The sequence below is a fragment of the Cervus canadensis genome, chromosome 5, assembly GCF_019320065.1.
Source record: "Cervus canadensis isolate Bull #8, Minnesota chromosome 5, ASM1932006v1, whole genome shotgun sequence".
Taxonomy (NCBI): domain Eukaryota; kingdom Metazoa; phylum Chordata; class Mammalia; order Artiodactyla; family Cervidae; genus Cervus; species Cervus canadensis.
The window spans coordinates 20,613,678-20,627,499 of record NC_057390.1 but is presented as its reverse complement, the minus strand read 5'-3'; the positions used below and the strand labels follow the sequence as shown (position 1 = coordinate 20,627,499).

The 13,822-nt window shown below is 40.7% G+C and overlaps 2 protein-coding genes across 5 annotated transcripts in view; one reads left to right on the top strand and one right to left on the bottom strand.

The window, feature by feature from the left end:
• Window positions 1–261: 261 nt before the first annotated feature.
• On the bottom strand, window positions 262–10,296 carry MORN2 (MORN repeat containing 2). Its single transcript, XM_043468378.1, has 4 exons — window positions 10,180–10,296; window positions 2,735–2,841; window positions 1,873–2,009; window positions 262–493 (listed from the first exon to the last, which is right to left on the bottom strand). Exons 3-4 carry the CDS (start codon window positions 2,007–2,009, stop codon window positions 391–393), a joined length of 240 nt encoding a protein of 79 aa, XP_043324313.1. The 5' UTR covers window positions 2,735–2,841; window positions 10,180–10,296; the 3' UTR covers window positions 262–390.
• A 39-nt stretch (window positions 10,297–10,335) lies between these two features.
• Window positions 10,336–13,822, top strand: part of DHX57 (DExH-box helicase 57) — a 59,189-nt gene continuing 55,702 nt past the window's right edge. For 2 of the 4 annotated variants that reach the window (XM_043468370.1, XM_043468371.1), the window contains exon 1: window positions 10,421–10,665. The gene's annotated coding sequence lies outside the window, so the exon portion shown is untranslated. The other 2 variants (XM_043468368.1, XM_043468367.1) reach the window with 2 other exon arrangements.

Below are 13,822 nucleotides of genomic sequence, written 5' to 3'. Positions count from 1 at the left end.
ACAGGATTGGAAACTGACTTTGTCAAGATCTGCATAGTTTAAATTAAAATGAACAAACAAACTCTCAATTGAATCATATAATTTCTTTTTTTTTTCTTTTCTTTTTTTTGGCATGTACTATCTTAGTTCCCTGACCAGGGATCAAACCTGCGCCACCTACAGTAGAAGCATGGAGTTTTAACCACTGGACTACCAGGGAAGTCCCCACATAATTTATTTTAAATTAATTATAAGATGATCAAAAGAAAGTTCAAAAAGGTGTAAATGACTGATGGTTTTATTGGCAAAAGTAACTAGATAGTGTATGAAGTTATTTCAGATGACAGATTTAGTTGTTTTCCTTACAAGTAAAAGCTGCAATTACCACATTAAAACTTTAATGCAGGCTATCTACATATGGAGCTTTAGCCTCAGGCCTGGAGCAGCTGTGAAATGAAAGTTACCGCACCATTCTAGTCCTTGGATATCAGTATATTGTCCTTCGCCTTCCACCCTGCAACAGTAAAAAATAAGTGTGTTCATTAACAAGACTAGAAATTTACAGTCCAGGTATAAGACTGTCTAGTATATAATATACTATGTCTGAAGAATTATATCATTCTGCTTTCAAACTTTGATTTAAAACCTGACATCCTGTTTTTATATCCTACAAAAAAAAAATACTACTATTCCAAACAAACATTGTCATTATACAAATTTTTATGTATTTTAAGATTTTAGGATTACATATGCTTAGTTTAGACAAAACCAAAACAGTCACAAAATGAAAAGTTTATATTGGTTATCTGACTTAATTAGTTCATTTATTCAACAAATGTTTATTGATCTTCAACTATGTGTGAGATGCTATGCTCTATGCTAGTGTTTTCTGGACTCTTTGGAGTGGTGAAAATGCGCTTCACAGAACCAGACCTTTATCCCATGGGTTAGAGTTTTCTCCCTTTATTAATATCAGCATGAAAAGTTTTTATGTTGTCATCACAGACTTGGCAATAGAACAGGTGAACCCTTTTCTACCCGCCTCAATATATATCAACCACTTCATAACAATTAGGTTGCATTTTTAATTCTGGAAATAATAATGGAGTAGTTATAAATGAATATGAAACCTCTGGATGACATAGTATTTGGTGTGAGGATTAAGTTTATAAAGATGTGTGAGGGTGGGGGTGAAGATTTGGATGAAGGTGGTTAAATGCTACAAACTTCCAGATACAAGATAAATAAAGTATTAGGAATGTAATGTATAAGATGATAAATATAATTAACACCTTTGTGTGTTATACATAAAAGAGAGTAAATCCTTAGTTCTCATCACAAGAAAAAAATATTTTTCTTTTTTTATTACTTTATATCAATGTGATATGATGAAGGTTCACTAAATTTATTGTGGCAATCACTTCATGATATGTAAATCAAATCATTATGCTGTATACCTTGAATTTATACAGTGCTGTATGTGAATTACATCTCAAACTGGAAGAAAATATAAAATAAAATTTAAAACTATAAAAAAACCTTGTCAAGATATTTCAAGCGAAAATAATTTTGGGCCTAAATTTTCTCAATAATTGCAACAAACTTTCCATTTCCAATATGACTGCAAAAAGTTCCATAGGAATAAAGGAGTCAGAGGAAATAAATGAAAAATCTAATAGATTATCACTAGGAATGATATGTTTTGGAGGCTCATAATGGCCTTAGCCTCTCTCATAACATTTTTCCATAAAATGATAATCCAACAATTCTTCTAAAATATAAGTATATTTTAACTAAATACATTATAAAAGAAATTTAGCATTAACTAAATTTTTAGGCAAATATGCTGAGAAATATCTTTTAGACTACAGTGACTTTTTATTTTAAACTCACCTGTTTTCATTGAAATTTCCAGTGTACTTTGCCCCAGTTGGGAATATATAAGTTCCCAGTCCATGAAACATATTGTCCTTAAAGTGTCCTTCATATACTGCTCCTGAAAAATGCTCAAGTTTTCCATAACCATTCATCTGTTTGTAACAGAGGAAATGACCTCAGTAACTAATCTTCAGTTTCACTAGTATATTTCTAAAAAGTATACACATATGTCTGTCATCCACTTAGTTATTTAATCTAACATTGTATCACCCTTTATTTCCACAAAAATAAGACAACATTTTTATCATTGTCCTTTGTATGTCTGTCTCTGTGAAGCTGACAAAGTCAGTGTTTCTGATCTGGGGCGCCTGAACATCGTGGAGGTCCATAATGATAATAACAGGGCTCCTCAAGATACCTTGAATATATCAAAAATCTTAAAGGCCAACCAGTTTAGTTAGCCCAGAAATGGCACAAAGAAGTTGTTAAGGACAGAAATTTGTATTCAAGCAGACCCAAGAACATATTTTTGTTTCATCACTTACTAGCTGGGCAAGAAATCTGAGCCGAATTTCCCTCAATTGTAAAACAGCAATATGAATGGTATCGAACTCATTAGGCTGCTATGAAGATTAAATGAGAAAATTATGTAATGAGTTTAGTTTGTTCAACGAATAGGAAATGAGAAAGATGATGACAATTAGCTCTCTGAATGAGTTTCATACTATTCCTTATATTCATATATATTAAATATAATAATTTGTTATTTTTATTACATGGTCTACTCATACATGTTTTTTGAAATGGTGAAATGCCAGGAATCATTTAACCAACTGAGTTACTTATCCACTGTCAAAATTCAAAACAATAATAATACCTTGTCATTTTTCCAGCTTCCTGTGTAGACAATCCCATTCGGAGTGGTATGAATACCTATTCCATTTCTCTCAATGACTCCAGAAGATGTTCTTGTACAGTCCCCATCTAAGTGAGAGAGAAATACTGAAGATTATAAACGGGAACCCTGTTTGACTAAGTATTAAAATATGTTCAACCTTAATCAGAACTGCATCACAGTGGGTCTCTCTGCTTTCCTAGCACCAAGATGAGGCGCTCCATGGACCTTTAAATCATTGAGACTCAAGAGCCTGGAAGACTGACACTGGCTATGGCCCTCCCATAGGTTTCCAAGGCACACTGTCTATACTGAACTTTAGAGTTTAAGATTTAAAATCTGTTCCTCCATTAGTATCTTTTTTTCTCTCCATTAGTATTTCTGTGTGATTTTATTTAATGGAGTCAATATGTCAACAGTACTTTTATCAAGTGTGACAGTCTCAGTTTTGCACTCTTAAGCTATTTAATTTTCATCTATATAGAAAAAAGTAATTGAAATATATGCTTACCATACTTGTCTCCATTTGGAAATATAAAGTTTATCTTAAATACTTCAGGAGCTGTTTTAAAAGATTTAAGAAAAATCACATAAACAAATATTTTTTAAAGTTTTTTATTCTTTGATATGGACAATTGTTGAAGTCTTTATTGAATTTGTTACAGGATTGTTTCTGGTTTATGTTTTGGTTCTTTGGCTGAGAGGCATGTGGGATCTTAGCTTCCCAACCAGGGATCAAACCCACACCCCCTGCATTGGAAGGTGAAGTCTTAATCAGTGGACCATAAGGGAAGTCTCAAACTTAAACATTTTTATGTTATAAGACCTATAACAAATTTGCTGGAAGAGCAAACCAAATAGACTCACTTTATATTCATGTTTACTTGGCATTTCCATAGTTGAGTGTAGGGTTCTGGGGAAATAAATAATTTTGTCTAGATGATCTATTTTTATTTGTGTATTTTAACAGCTTTATTAATACATAATTCACATATCACAAAAATTACTCTTTAAAAGTATACAAAACTCATTTGTTTTCGCATACTCAAGTTGTATAACTGTCACCACAATCTAATTTTAGAATATTTTAATCACTCTCAAAAGAAATCCTGTACATATTATCAGTTGCTCTCTATTACCCTAAAACCTACCCAACCCCACCCCCAGACCCTGGCAAACAATAATCTATAATCTGTCTCTATGTACTGGTATAATCCAGACAGTTCATAGAAATGGAATCATACAATATGTGGTCCTTTGTGAGTAGCTTCTTTTACTCAGCTTCAAGTTTCATCCATGTTGCAGCATGTATTAGTATTTTATCACTTTTTATTGCTGAATAGTCCATGGTACAAAAATAACATATTTTGTTTATTTATTCATTCATCAGTTGATGGTCAGTTGAGTGTTTCCAGTTTTGGCTAGAATGAATAATGCTACTATAAACATTCATGTATAGTTTTTTGTATGGGCATATGTTTTTCTTTCTCTTGGGTATATGATCTATGGATTATTTCACAGATGTAAGGTAGAGTGAGCAATCTCAGAATTGGCAGTAGGAAGAAATAGAAAAAAAAGATAGTAAGTGAGAAGAGGCGGGGGAAGGAGTAGGGTCCAAACAGAATGAGATTGGAATAAAGACAGGTAAAAAATGAAAAAAGAAAGCCACAGGACTGGGGGGTAGTGGGTGGAGTGGAATCTATGCCTCAAGCTGTGGGACATTTAGTCGATTAAAACATTAGAAACTAATTTTTTCCAATACTGAAGAAAACATATATTGGAGATGATAAGTAAACTATAACTTCTAGAACAACAGCCTATTAGAATGTTACTCAAAGTGTGGCCCATGCATTAGAATCACTTAGGATGCTTTACAAGTTGCTAGGCCCTACTATACACTGCAGAATCAGAATCTCTATGGGTGGGACAAGAGAACTGATCTTTTCAACTGGAATACTAACCTGAGTGCCAGTTAAGAAAGACTGGAAGCTCATCCCCTCTGAGGAAACAGAGTTAATAAACAAAATAGGCAGAAGACTTAAACATCATCAGAAAGGGAGAGTCCAGCAGCCTTGAGAAAGGAGTAGACACTTATGAAAAATAATTAACAATTTAGGAAATGAATAATTTAACTGTGAAAAGAAGAGAAGCAAAAAGCAAAGGAGAAAAGGAAAGATATACCCATTTGAATGCAGAGTTTCAAAGAATAACAAGGAGAGATAAGAAAGCCTTCCTCAGTGATCAGTGCAAAGAAATACAGGAAAACAATAGAATGGGCAAGACTAGAGATCTCTTTAAGAAAATTAGAGATACCAAGGGAACATTGGTATCCCTTATGGCAGAAAGCGAAGAGGAACTAAAAAGCCTCTTGATGAAAGTGAAGGAGGAGAGTGAAAAAGTTGGCTTAAAGCTCAACATTCAGAAAACTAAGATCATGGCATCAGGTCCCATCACTTCATGGCAAATAGATGAGGAAACAGTGTCAGACTTTATTTTTTTTGGGCTCCAAAATCACTGCAGATGGTGACTGCAGCCATGAAATTAAAAGACGCTTACTCCTTGTAAGGAAAGTTATGACCAACCTAGATAGCATATTTAAAAGCAGACACATTACTTTGTCAGCAAAGGTCCATCTAGTCAAAGCTATGGTTTTTCCAGTGGTCATGTATGGATGTGAGAGTTGGACAGTGAAGAAAGCTGAGCACCAAAGAATTGATGCTTTTGAACTGTGGTGTTGGAGAAGACTCTTGAGAGTCCCTTGGACTGCAAGAAGATCCAACCAGTCCATCCTAAAGGAGATAAGTCCTGGGTGTTCACTGGAAGGACTGATGTTGAAGCTGAAACTCCAATACTTTGGCCACCTCATGCGAAGAGTGGACTCATTGGAAAAGACCCTAATGCTGGGAAGGCTTGGGGGCAGGAGGAGAAGGGGACGACAGAGGATGAGATGGCTGGATGGCATCACCGACTTGATAGACATGGGTTTGGGCAGACTCTGGGAGTTGGTGATGGACAGGGAGGCCTGGCATGCTGCGATTCATGGGGTTGCAAAGAGTCGGACATGACTGAGCGACTGAACTGAAGGGAACATTTCATGCAAAGATGGGCACAATAAAGGACAGAAATAGTATGGACCTAACAGAAGCAGAAGATATTAAGAAGAGGTGGCAAGAATACACAGAATTGTACAAAAAAGATCTTCATGACCCAGATAATCACGATGGTGTGATCACTCACCTAGAGCCAGACATCCTGGAATGTGAAGTCAAGTGGGCCTTAGGAAGCATCACTATGAACAAAGCTAGTGGAGGTGATGGAATTCCAGTTGAGCTGTTTAAAATCCTAAAAGATGATGCTGTGAAAGTGCTGCACTCAATATGCCAGCAAATTTGCGAAACTCAACAGAGGCCACAGGACTGGAAAAGGTCAGTTTTCATTCCAATCCCAAAGAAAGGCAATGCCAAAGAATGTTCAAACTGCTGCACAATTGCACTCATCTCACACGCTAGTAAAGTAATGCTCAAAATTCTCCAAGCCAATCTTCAGCAATACGTGAACAGTGAACTTCCAGATGTTCAAGCTGGTTTTAGAAAAGGCAGAGGAACCAGAGACCAAATTGCCAACATCCACTGGCTCATCGAAAAAGCAAGAGAGTTCCAGAAAAACATCTATTTCTGCTTTATTATGCCAAAAACTTTGACTGTATGGATCACAATAAACTGTGGAAAATTCTTCTAGAGATAGGAATACCAGACCTCCTGACTTGCCTCTTGAGAAATCTGTATGCAGGTCAGGAAGCAACAGAGTTGGACATGGAACAACAGACTGGTTCCAAATAGGAAAAGGAGTACGTCAAGGCTGTATATTGTCACCCTGCTTATTTAACTTATATGCAGAGTACATCATGAGAAACACTGGGATGGAAGAAGCACAAGCTGGAATCAAGATTGCCAGGAGAAAAATCAATAACCTCAGATATACAGATGACACCACCCTTATGGCAGAAAGTGAAGTACCAAAGAGCCTCTTGATGAAAGTGAAAGAGGAGAGTGAAAAAGTTGGCTTAAAGCTCAACATTCAGAAAACTAAGACCATGGCATCCGGTCCCATCACTTCATGGCAAATAGATGGGGAATTAGTGGAAACAGTGGCTGACTTTATTTTTTTGGGCTCCAAAATCACTGCAGATGGTGACTGCAGCCATGATATTAAAAGACGCTTACTCCTTGGGAGGAAAGTTATGACTAAACTAGACAACATATTGAAAAGCAGAGACATTACTTTGCCAATAAAGTCAAGGCTATGGTTTTTCCAGTAGTCATGTATTGAAGAGTTGGACTATAAAGAAAGCTGAGCGCCAAAGAATTGATGCTTTTGAACTGTGGTCTTGGAGAAGACTCTTGAGAGTCCCTTGGTCTGTAAAGAGATCCAACCAGTTCATTCTAAAGGAGATGTGTCCTGAGTGTTCATTGAAAGGACTGATGTTGAAGCTGAAATTCCAATACTTTGGCCATCTGATGTGAAGAGCTGATTCATTTGAAAAGACCCTGATGCTGGGAAAGATTGAAGGCAGGAGGAGAAGGGACGACAGAGGATGAGATGGTTGGATGGCATCATCAACTCGATGGACATGGGTTTGGGTAAACTCCTGGTGTTGATGATGGTGTTGGTGATGGTCAGGGAGGCCTGGTGTGCTGCAGTCCATGGGGTCACAAAGAGTCAGACACGACTGAGTGGCTGAACTGAACTGTTGAAATAAACCTCTTTCGAAGGGCTGAAGAGCAGAACAAATACCATTGAAAAGTAAATTAGTGAACTGGAATACAAGGTTGAACATTTTTCCCAGAAAGAGGCATAAAGGAAAACAAAGATATCACCTGACAAACCTTTCATATCTCACCTCATCCCCAGACTCTTCTAGGACACCCCACAACACTCTTGGTCTATCCCTACTGTAGTTTGTGTGTGTGTGTGTGTGTATATCCCTACTATAGTGTGTGGTTTATTCCTGCTGCTGCTGCTGCTAAGTCGCTTCAGTCGTGTCCGACTGTGTGCGACCCCATAGATGGCAGCCTACCAGGCTCCTCCATCCCTGGGATTCTCCAGGCAAGAACGCTGGAGTGGGTTGCCATTTCCTTCTCCAATGTATGAAAGTGAAAAGTGAAAATGAGAGTGCTCAGTTGTGTCCGACTCTTTGTGACCCCATGGACTTCCTCCATGGGCGTTTCCAGGCAAGAGTACTGGAGTGGGTTGCCATTGCCTTCTCTGGGTCTATCCCTAGAGCCCCCCCAACACTCTTGGTCTATCCCTACTGTAGTGTGTGTGTGTGTCTGTGTGCGTGTTCGTCTATCCTACTGTAGAGTGTGAGTGTGTGTGTTGGTTTATCCCTACTGTACTGTGTGTGTGTGTCTGTGTGTGTTGGTCTATCCCTACTATAGTGTGTGTGTGTGTGTCTGTGTGTGTTGGATCTATCCCTACTATAGTGTGTGTGTGTGTGTCTGTGTGTGTTGGATCTATCCCTACTATAGTGTGTGTGTGTCTGTGCGTGTTGGTCTATCCCTACTGTAGTGTGTGTGTGTGTGTGTGTGTGTGTGTGTTGGTCCATCCCTACTGTAGTGTGTGTGTGTGTGTGTCTGTGTCTGTGTGTGTTGGTCTATCCCTACTATAGTGTGTGTGTGTGTTGGTCTATCGCTACTATAGTGTGTATGTGTGTGTGTCTGTGTGTGTTGGATCTATCCCTACTATAGTGTGTGTGTGTGTGTGTGTGTTGGATCTATCCCTACTGTAGAGTGTGAGTGTGTGTGTGTATGTTGGTCTATCCCTACTGTAGTGTGTGTGTGTGTCTGTGTTGATCTATCCCTACTGTAGAGTGTGTGTGTGTGTGTGTGTCTGTGTTGATCTATCCCTACTGTAGAGTGTGTGTGTGTGTCTGTGTGTGTTGGTCTATCCCTACTATAGTGTGTGTGTGTGTGTTGGTCTATCCCTACTGTAGTGTGTGTGTGTGTGTGTGTCTGTGTGTCTGTGTGTGTTGGTCTATCCCTACTGTAGTGTGTGTGTGTTGATCTATCCCTACTATAGTGTGTCTGTGTGTGTTGATCTATCCCTACTATAGTGTGTGTGTGTGTGTCTGTGTGTGTTGGATTTATCCCTACTGTAGTGTGTGTGTGTGTGTCTGTGTGTCTGTGTGTGTTGGTCTATCCCTACTATAGTGTGTGTGTGTGTTGGTCTATCCCTACTGTAGTGTGTGTGTGTGTGTGTGTGTGTGTGTTGGTCTATCCCTACTTTAGAGTGTGAGTGTGTGTGTGTGTGTTGGTCTATCCCTACTGTAGTGTGTGTGTGTGTGTCTGTGTGTGTTGGTCTATCCCTACTGTAGGGTGTGTGTGTGTCTGTGTGTGTTGGTCTCCCTACTGTAAGGCTGTGTGTGTGTGTGTGTTGGTCTATCCCTACTGTAGAGTGTGAGTGTGTGTGTTGGTCTATCCCTACTGTAGTGTGTGTGTCTGTGTGTGTTGGTCTATCCCTACTGTAGGGTGTGTGTGTGTCTGTGTGTGTTGGTCTATCCTACTAGGGTGTGTGTGTGTCTGTGTGTGTTGGTCTATCCCTACTGTAGTGTGTGTGTGTGTTGGTCTATCCCTACTGTAGTGTGTGTGTGTGTCTGTGTTGATCTATCCCTACTGTAGAGTGTGTGTGTGTGTCTGTGTGTGTTGGTCTATCCCTACTATAGTGTGTGTGTGTGTGTTGGTCTATCCCTACTGTAGTGTGTGTGTGTGTCTGTGTGTGTTGGTCTATCCCTACTGTAGGGTGTGTGTGTGTCTGTGTGTGTTGGTCTATCCCTACTGTAGGGTGTGTGTGTGTCTGTGTGTGTTGGTCTATCCCTACTGTAGTGTGTGTGTGTGTGTGTGTGTTGGTCTATCCCTACTGTAGTGTGTGTGTGTGTCTGTGTTGACCTATCCCTACTGTAGAGTGTGTGTGTGTGTGTCTGTGTGTGTTGGTCTATCCCTACTATAGTGTGTGTGTGTCTGTGTGTGTTGGTCTATCCCTACTATAGTGTGTGTGTGTGTGTTGGTCTATCCCTACTGTAGTGTGTGTGTGTGTGTCTGTGTGTGTTGGTCTATCCTACTGTAGTGTGTGTGTGTGTCAATTGCCCTTAAATGGTTCCACACCCGAAACTTTGGAATGTTAGAGCTAGAAGAAGGGAACCTAAGAGGTGCAGACTGGCAGTACGCTGGCGCTGGCCTAATGTGTCACAACAGCGAATCGACGGCCGAATGAGAGCTAGAATCCAGGTCTCCAGATTCCCGCTCCTGGGGCTCTCTCTGTACCCCCATCCCACCCGTGGCTCAGGAAATCTGTCCATCCCTACTGCAGTTGCCAGGGGCCGGCTCACTGCGAGTTCTACTTAAGAGACGTTGAGAGGATGGGGCACTCACTTGACACAGGGCTGCGGGACAGATTTTCTGGACTCTGCGATTCCCCCTGGGCCGCCAGCTCCGTGGCCTGGAGGGACGGAAGCCGTAATTCAGCGCCGGGTGCGACATGGTTGCTAGGGCGACCAGGCACCTCTCACCCGGAAGCGAATAGGGGTCCGAGGTTGAGCCAATCAGAAGGCGCCAGGGCTGTGCCGCTGTAGCTGGGCCGCTGCGGAGCCGCTCCAGGTAAGGTCCGGGTGGGTGGCAGCGCCCAGGCAGGGCCCTTGGCCGCTGGGCGCCACGTCCGAACAGGTGGCCCGGGAAGCAGCGCTACAACCCCGGGACGGTCGCCCCTTCCGCGGACGAGGGATGTGTGTCTGTGTGCGTGGTCCGCGCGTCTGCCTGGTGGTCAGTGTGCGGACCTTTCCACCGTCAGCCTCTCCCGCAGTGGGCAGGGTCTGAGGGGACTGCCTGCCCGGTGGGATCCAGCCTGTCTGGCAGGGGCCGGTGAGTCTGGAGCAGCAGGATCCTAGGCCTGCGACCAGGCCTGGCCTGTGTCGACAGCAGAGGGTTGTACATCTGAGGCCGGGGAGCTGAATTCTGCGAGATAAAGGGTTGAATTGGAGGGCCTCGGGCTCGTTTCCTGTGTCTTAGCTCCATCTCCAGTTGGTGGCTGTTTGGGGAGAGGATTGGCTACGGTGTATGCTGGAAGAAAGGTACCAGGTCTGGGTATCTGCAAGGAGCTGGATATATGGGTTTAGTCAGAGATTTGCCTGGGAGGGGAGTGGTTTGTGGTCAGTTTCAGCGCCCAGCTTGGTGATTCTGTTCCTGGGAGCCAAACTTAGGTTCTCATGTCCACGGTGAATAAAGATAGTTGAGATCTTCCCAGGCTAAATGGATTTCTGATGTCTTGGCGTCTTATGGGGCCTGCCTGATCAGGGAAAAACTGCCATTCCCAGGGCTGGCTAATTAACGATTAATCTGACAGCATGCCTTTTAGATGCACACCAATCAATCCTGCCCGCCTTACCTCCAACAACTTCCTTTGTCTAACTACCAAGCCTGTAGTTCACCTGCCCTAAATCAGTCCAGGGCCAAGTACCAGGCAACAAGGGACAAGCCCTAGACCTTAGAGCCTGTGGGAATTACTCAAAGTAGCCAGTCCTAAGCTGTTTTCCCTGCCTGGCCTCTTCTTTCCTATGGAAAAACCAAGAAAGGCTGCAGGGTGGCCTTACTCCTTTCTGCCTGCTCCTGACACAGGTGCTTCCCTGGCATGACCTACGGAGGCAGACAGACCTCTCCTTTTTAGGAGAGCTATAAGTAACATTAAACTTTTTCTTTTGATGGTATTAATCTCTCTCTGTCAGCACTCAGTCACCTTTATAAACTAGGGCCCAGGCACAAGTCAAAGCAGGGCTGGCTTAACATTAAATTTTGAATTGAAGATACAAAGTACATGTTTGGGGGTAAGAGGGAAGTGTGGGGGAAACAATTTCAGCTTTGGGGTCAAAGGGATTATTTCAGACCCTAGCTCCAGGCTTTGCTTCTATAGTAGTGACATTGGACAAATCGTGTAATTTATCTGTACTCTAGTTTCCTCCTCTATAAAATACAGATAATAATATTTACTGTCTAGGAGTTTTACAGAATTAACTGAAATAACCTTAATCTTTCCCCTCCATGCAGACTTATATTTCCAACTATGTTCTACACATCTCCATTTGAATGTCTAGAAGGCATCTCCAGTGTAACATCCATTCTGAACTTGTGACACTCCCTATATCTTTTCCTGTCCATTCCCTGATGGCTCAGATGGTAAAGCGTCTGCCCGCAGTGTGGGAGACCCAGGTTCGATCCCTGGGTCGAGAAGATCCCCTGGAGAAGGAAGTGGCAACCCACTCCAGTACTGTTGCCCGGAACATTTCATGGACGGAGGAGCCTGGTAGGCTACAGTCCATGGGGTTGCAAAGAGTTGGACACGACTGAGCAACTTCACTTCACATTCCCATTCGGATCACATGGCTGAACACAGAACCCCTATTCACCTAGTTAAGCTAGGCCCTCAAATTTTACAGTAATTCTAGACACTTACACCTTTCATCTAATTCATCTACCATTAAAATGCATTGAGACTGTATGGCCACTTTTCAACTCTACTTGTTCCATCTGTAGTCCAACTCACTGTTTAGTTTTGTTTTTTATCTCCTACCTAAACAACTGAGTAGTTTCTCCTCACCTCCCTACAGTTGTTTTATTCTTCACATAGCAGCTAGAGTAATTGTTTTAGAACTGAAGTCAGTCATACCAGGCTTCTGCCTTTGCTCTCTATTGACTTTCTGTTATATTTAGTATAAAATTCAAAGTTCTTCCCAGGGCTTATATGGCCATCTCTGCTCTCTGACCTCATCTCCTTTGTTTACTGTGTTGCAGACCCACAAGACTCCTCACTGTTCAGCCCACTGCATTGAAGATGTTATTCTGGACTTGGACCCTTTTCACCTACTATTGCTTCTGCTTAGAATGTTCTTTTTACAAATATTTCATGACTCATTTCTTGCATGTTCACATGTCTGCTCAAATATGATCTCAGAAAGATGATCACTCTTAACCTGACCACTCTATCTGAAAAAAGACTCAGTTTTTTTTCTTCATAGCACTTAATATTGTATATTTGTTTGTTGTCATCTTAATCTCTAGAGGATGAGCTTCATGAGGCAAGAATTTTGTTGTCTTTGCTGTTGTATCCCTAGAATCTAGCACTTAATAAGTGTTCAATAAATATTTGTGGAATGAATAAATAAATGAATGGCTCTCCATTCTCATATCATTTATTCAACCCTCAGCCATTCCTCAAATACATATTGAATTCCTGTTATTTGCTGTACACTGCTAGAGGTACAGTGGTAATCAACATGGATATACTCCTTGCGTTCAGAGAGCTTTCTGAGGGGGGGGGGGTGGGAGATAAACATCAAAGAAACAATAAATATGTATAATTATAAAGGATTTTGAAGAAAGGAATATCAAGAGACCTAGTTCAATTTCTACATATTTGTGTTTCCCAGTTATTTCTCTGCTTTTGATTTCAAATTTCATTTTAGCTTGGTTGCAAAACATACTTTTTAAATTTTTGTCTTTTTAAATTTATTAAGGTTTGTTTTATAGGCTAGTATATTGTCTATCCTGGAAAATTTTCCTTCTTCACATAAGAAAAATGTGTATTTTTTGTTGGGTAGAATGTTCTGTAGGTCTCTTAGGTCAAGTTGGTTTTTACTGTGTTTCAAGTCTTCTGTTTCCTTATTGATCTTCTGTGTAGTTTTTTTTTTACCATAGCTGAATGTGGATATTGCAGTTTCCTGCTGTTATATGTTGTGTATTTCTCTGTCCATTTCTGTCAGTTGTTGGTTGATGTGTTTTGGTGCTCTGTTACTAAGTACAGAATATTTATAATTGTTGCATCTTCCTCATGGATTGACTCTCTTATCTTTATGAAATGTTCTTCTTTATCACTAACAAGATTTTTTTGCTTTAAAGTCTATTTTGTTTGATATTAGCGTAGTTGCTGCAGCTTTCTTGTGGTTTCTGTTTGCATGATTTCTCTTTTTCCATCCTTATACTTTTCATTTATTTGTATCTTTGAATTTAAAGTGATAGACAGCATATA

Bases quoted from the DNA above. Each gene is read 5' to 3' on its own strand.
- MORN2 (XM_043468378.1), bottom strand. From the start codon at position 2,009: ATGAATGGTTATGGAAAACTTGAGCATTTTTCAGGAGCAGTATATGAA. The intron at 494-1,872 runs GTGAGTTTAAAA...TTACTGTTGCAG, and splicing joins GGAAATTTCAATGAAAACAG to GGTGGAAGGCGAAGGACAAT.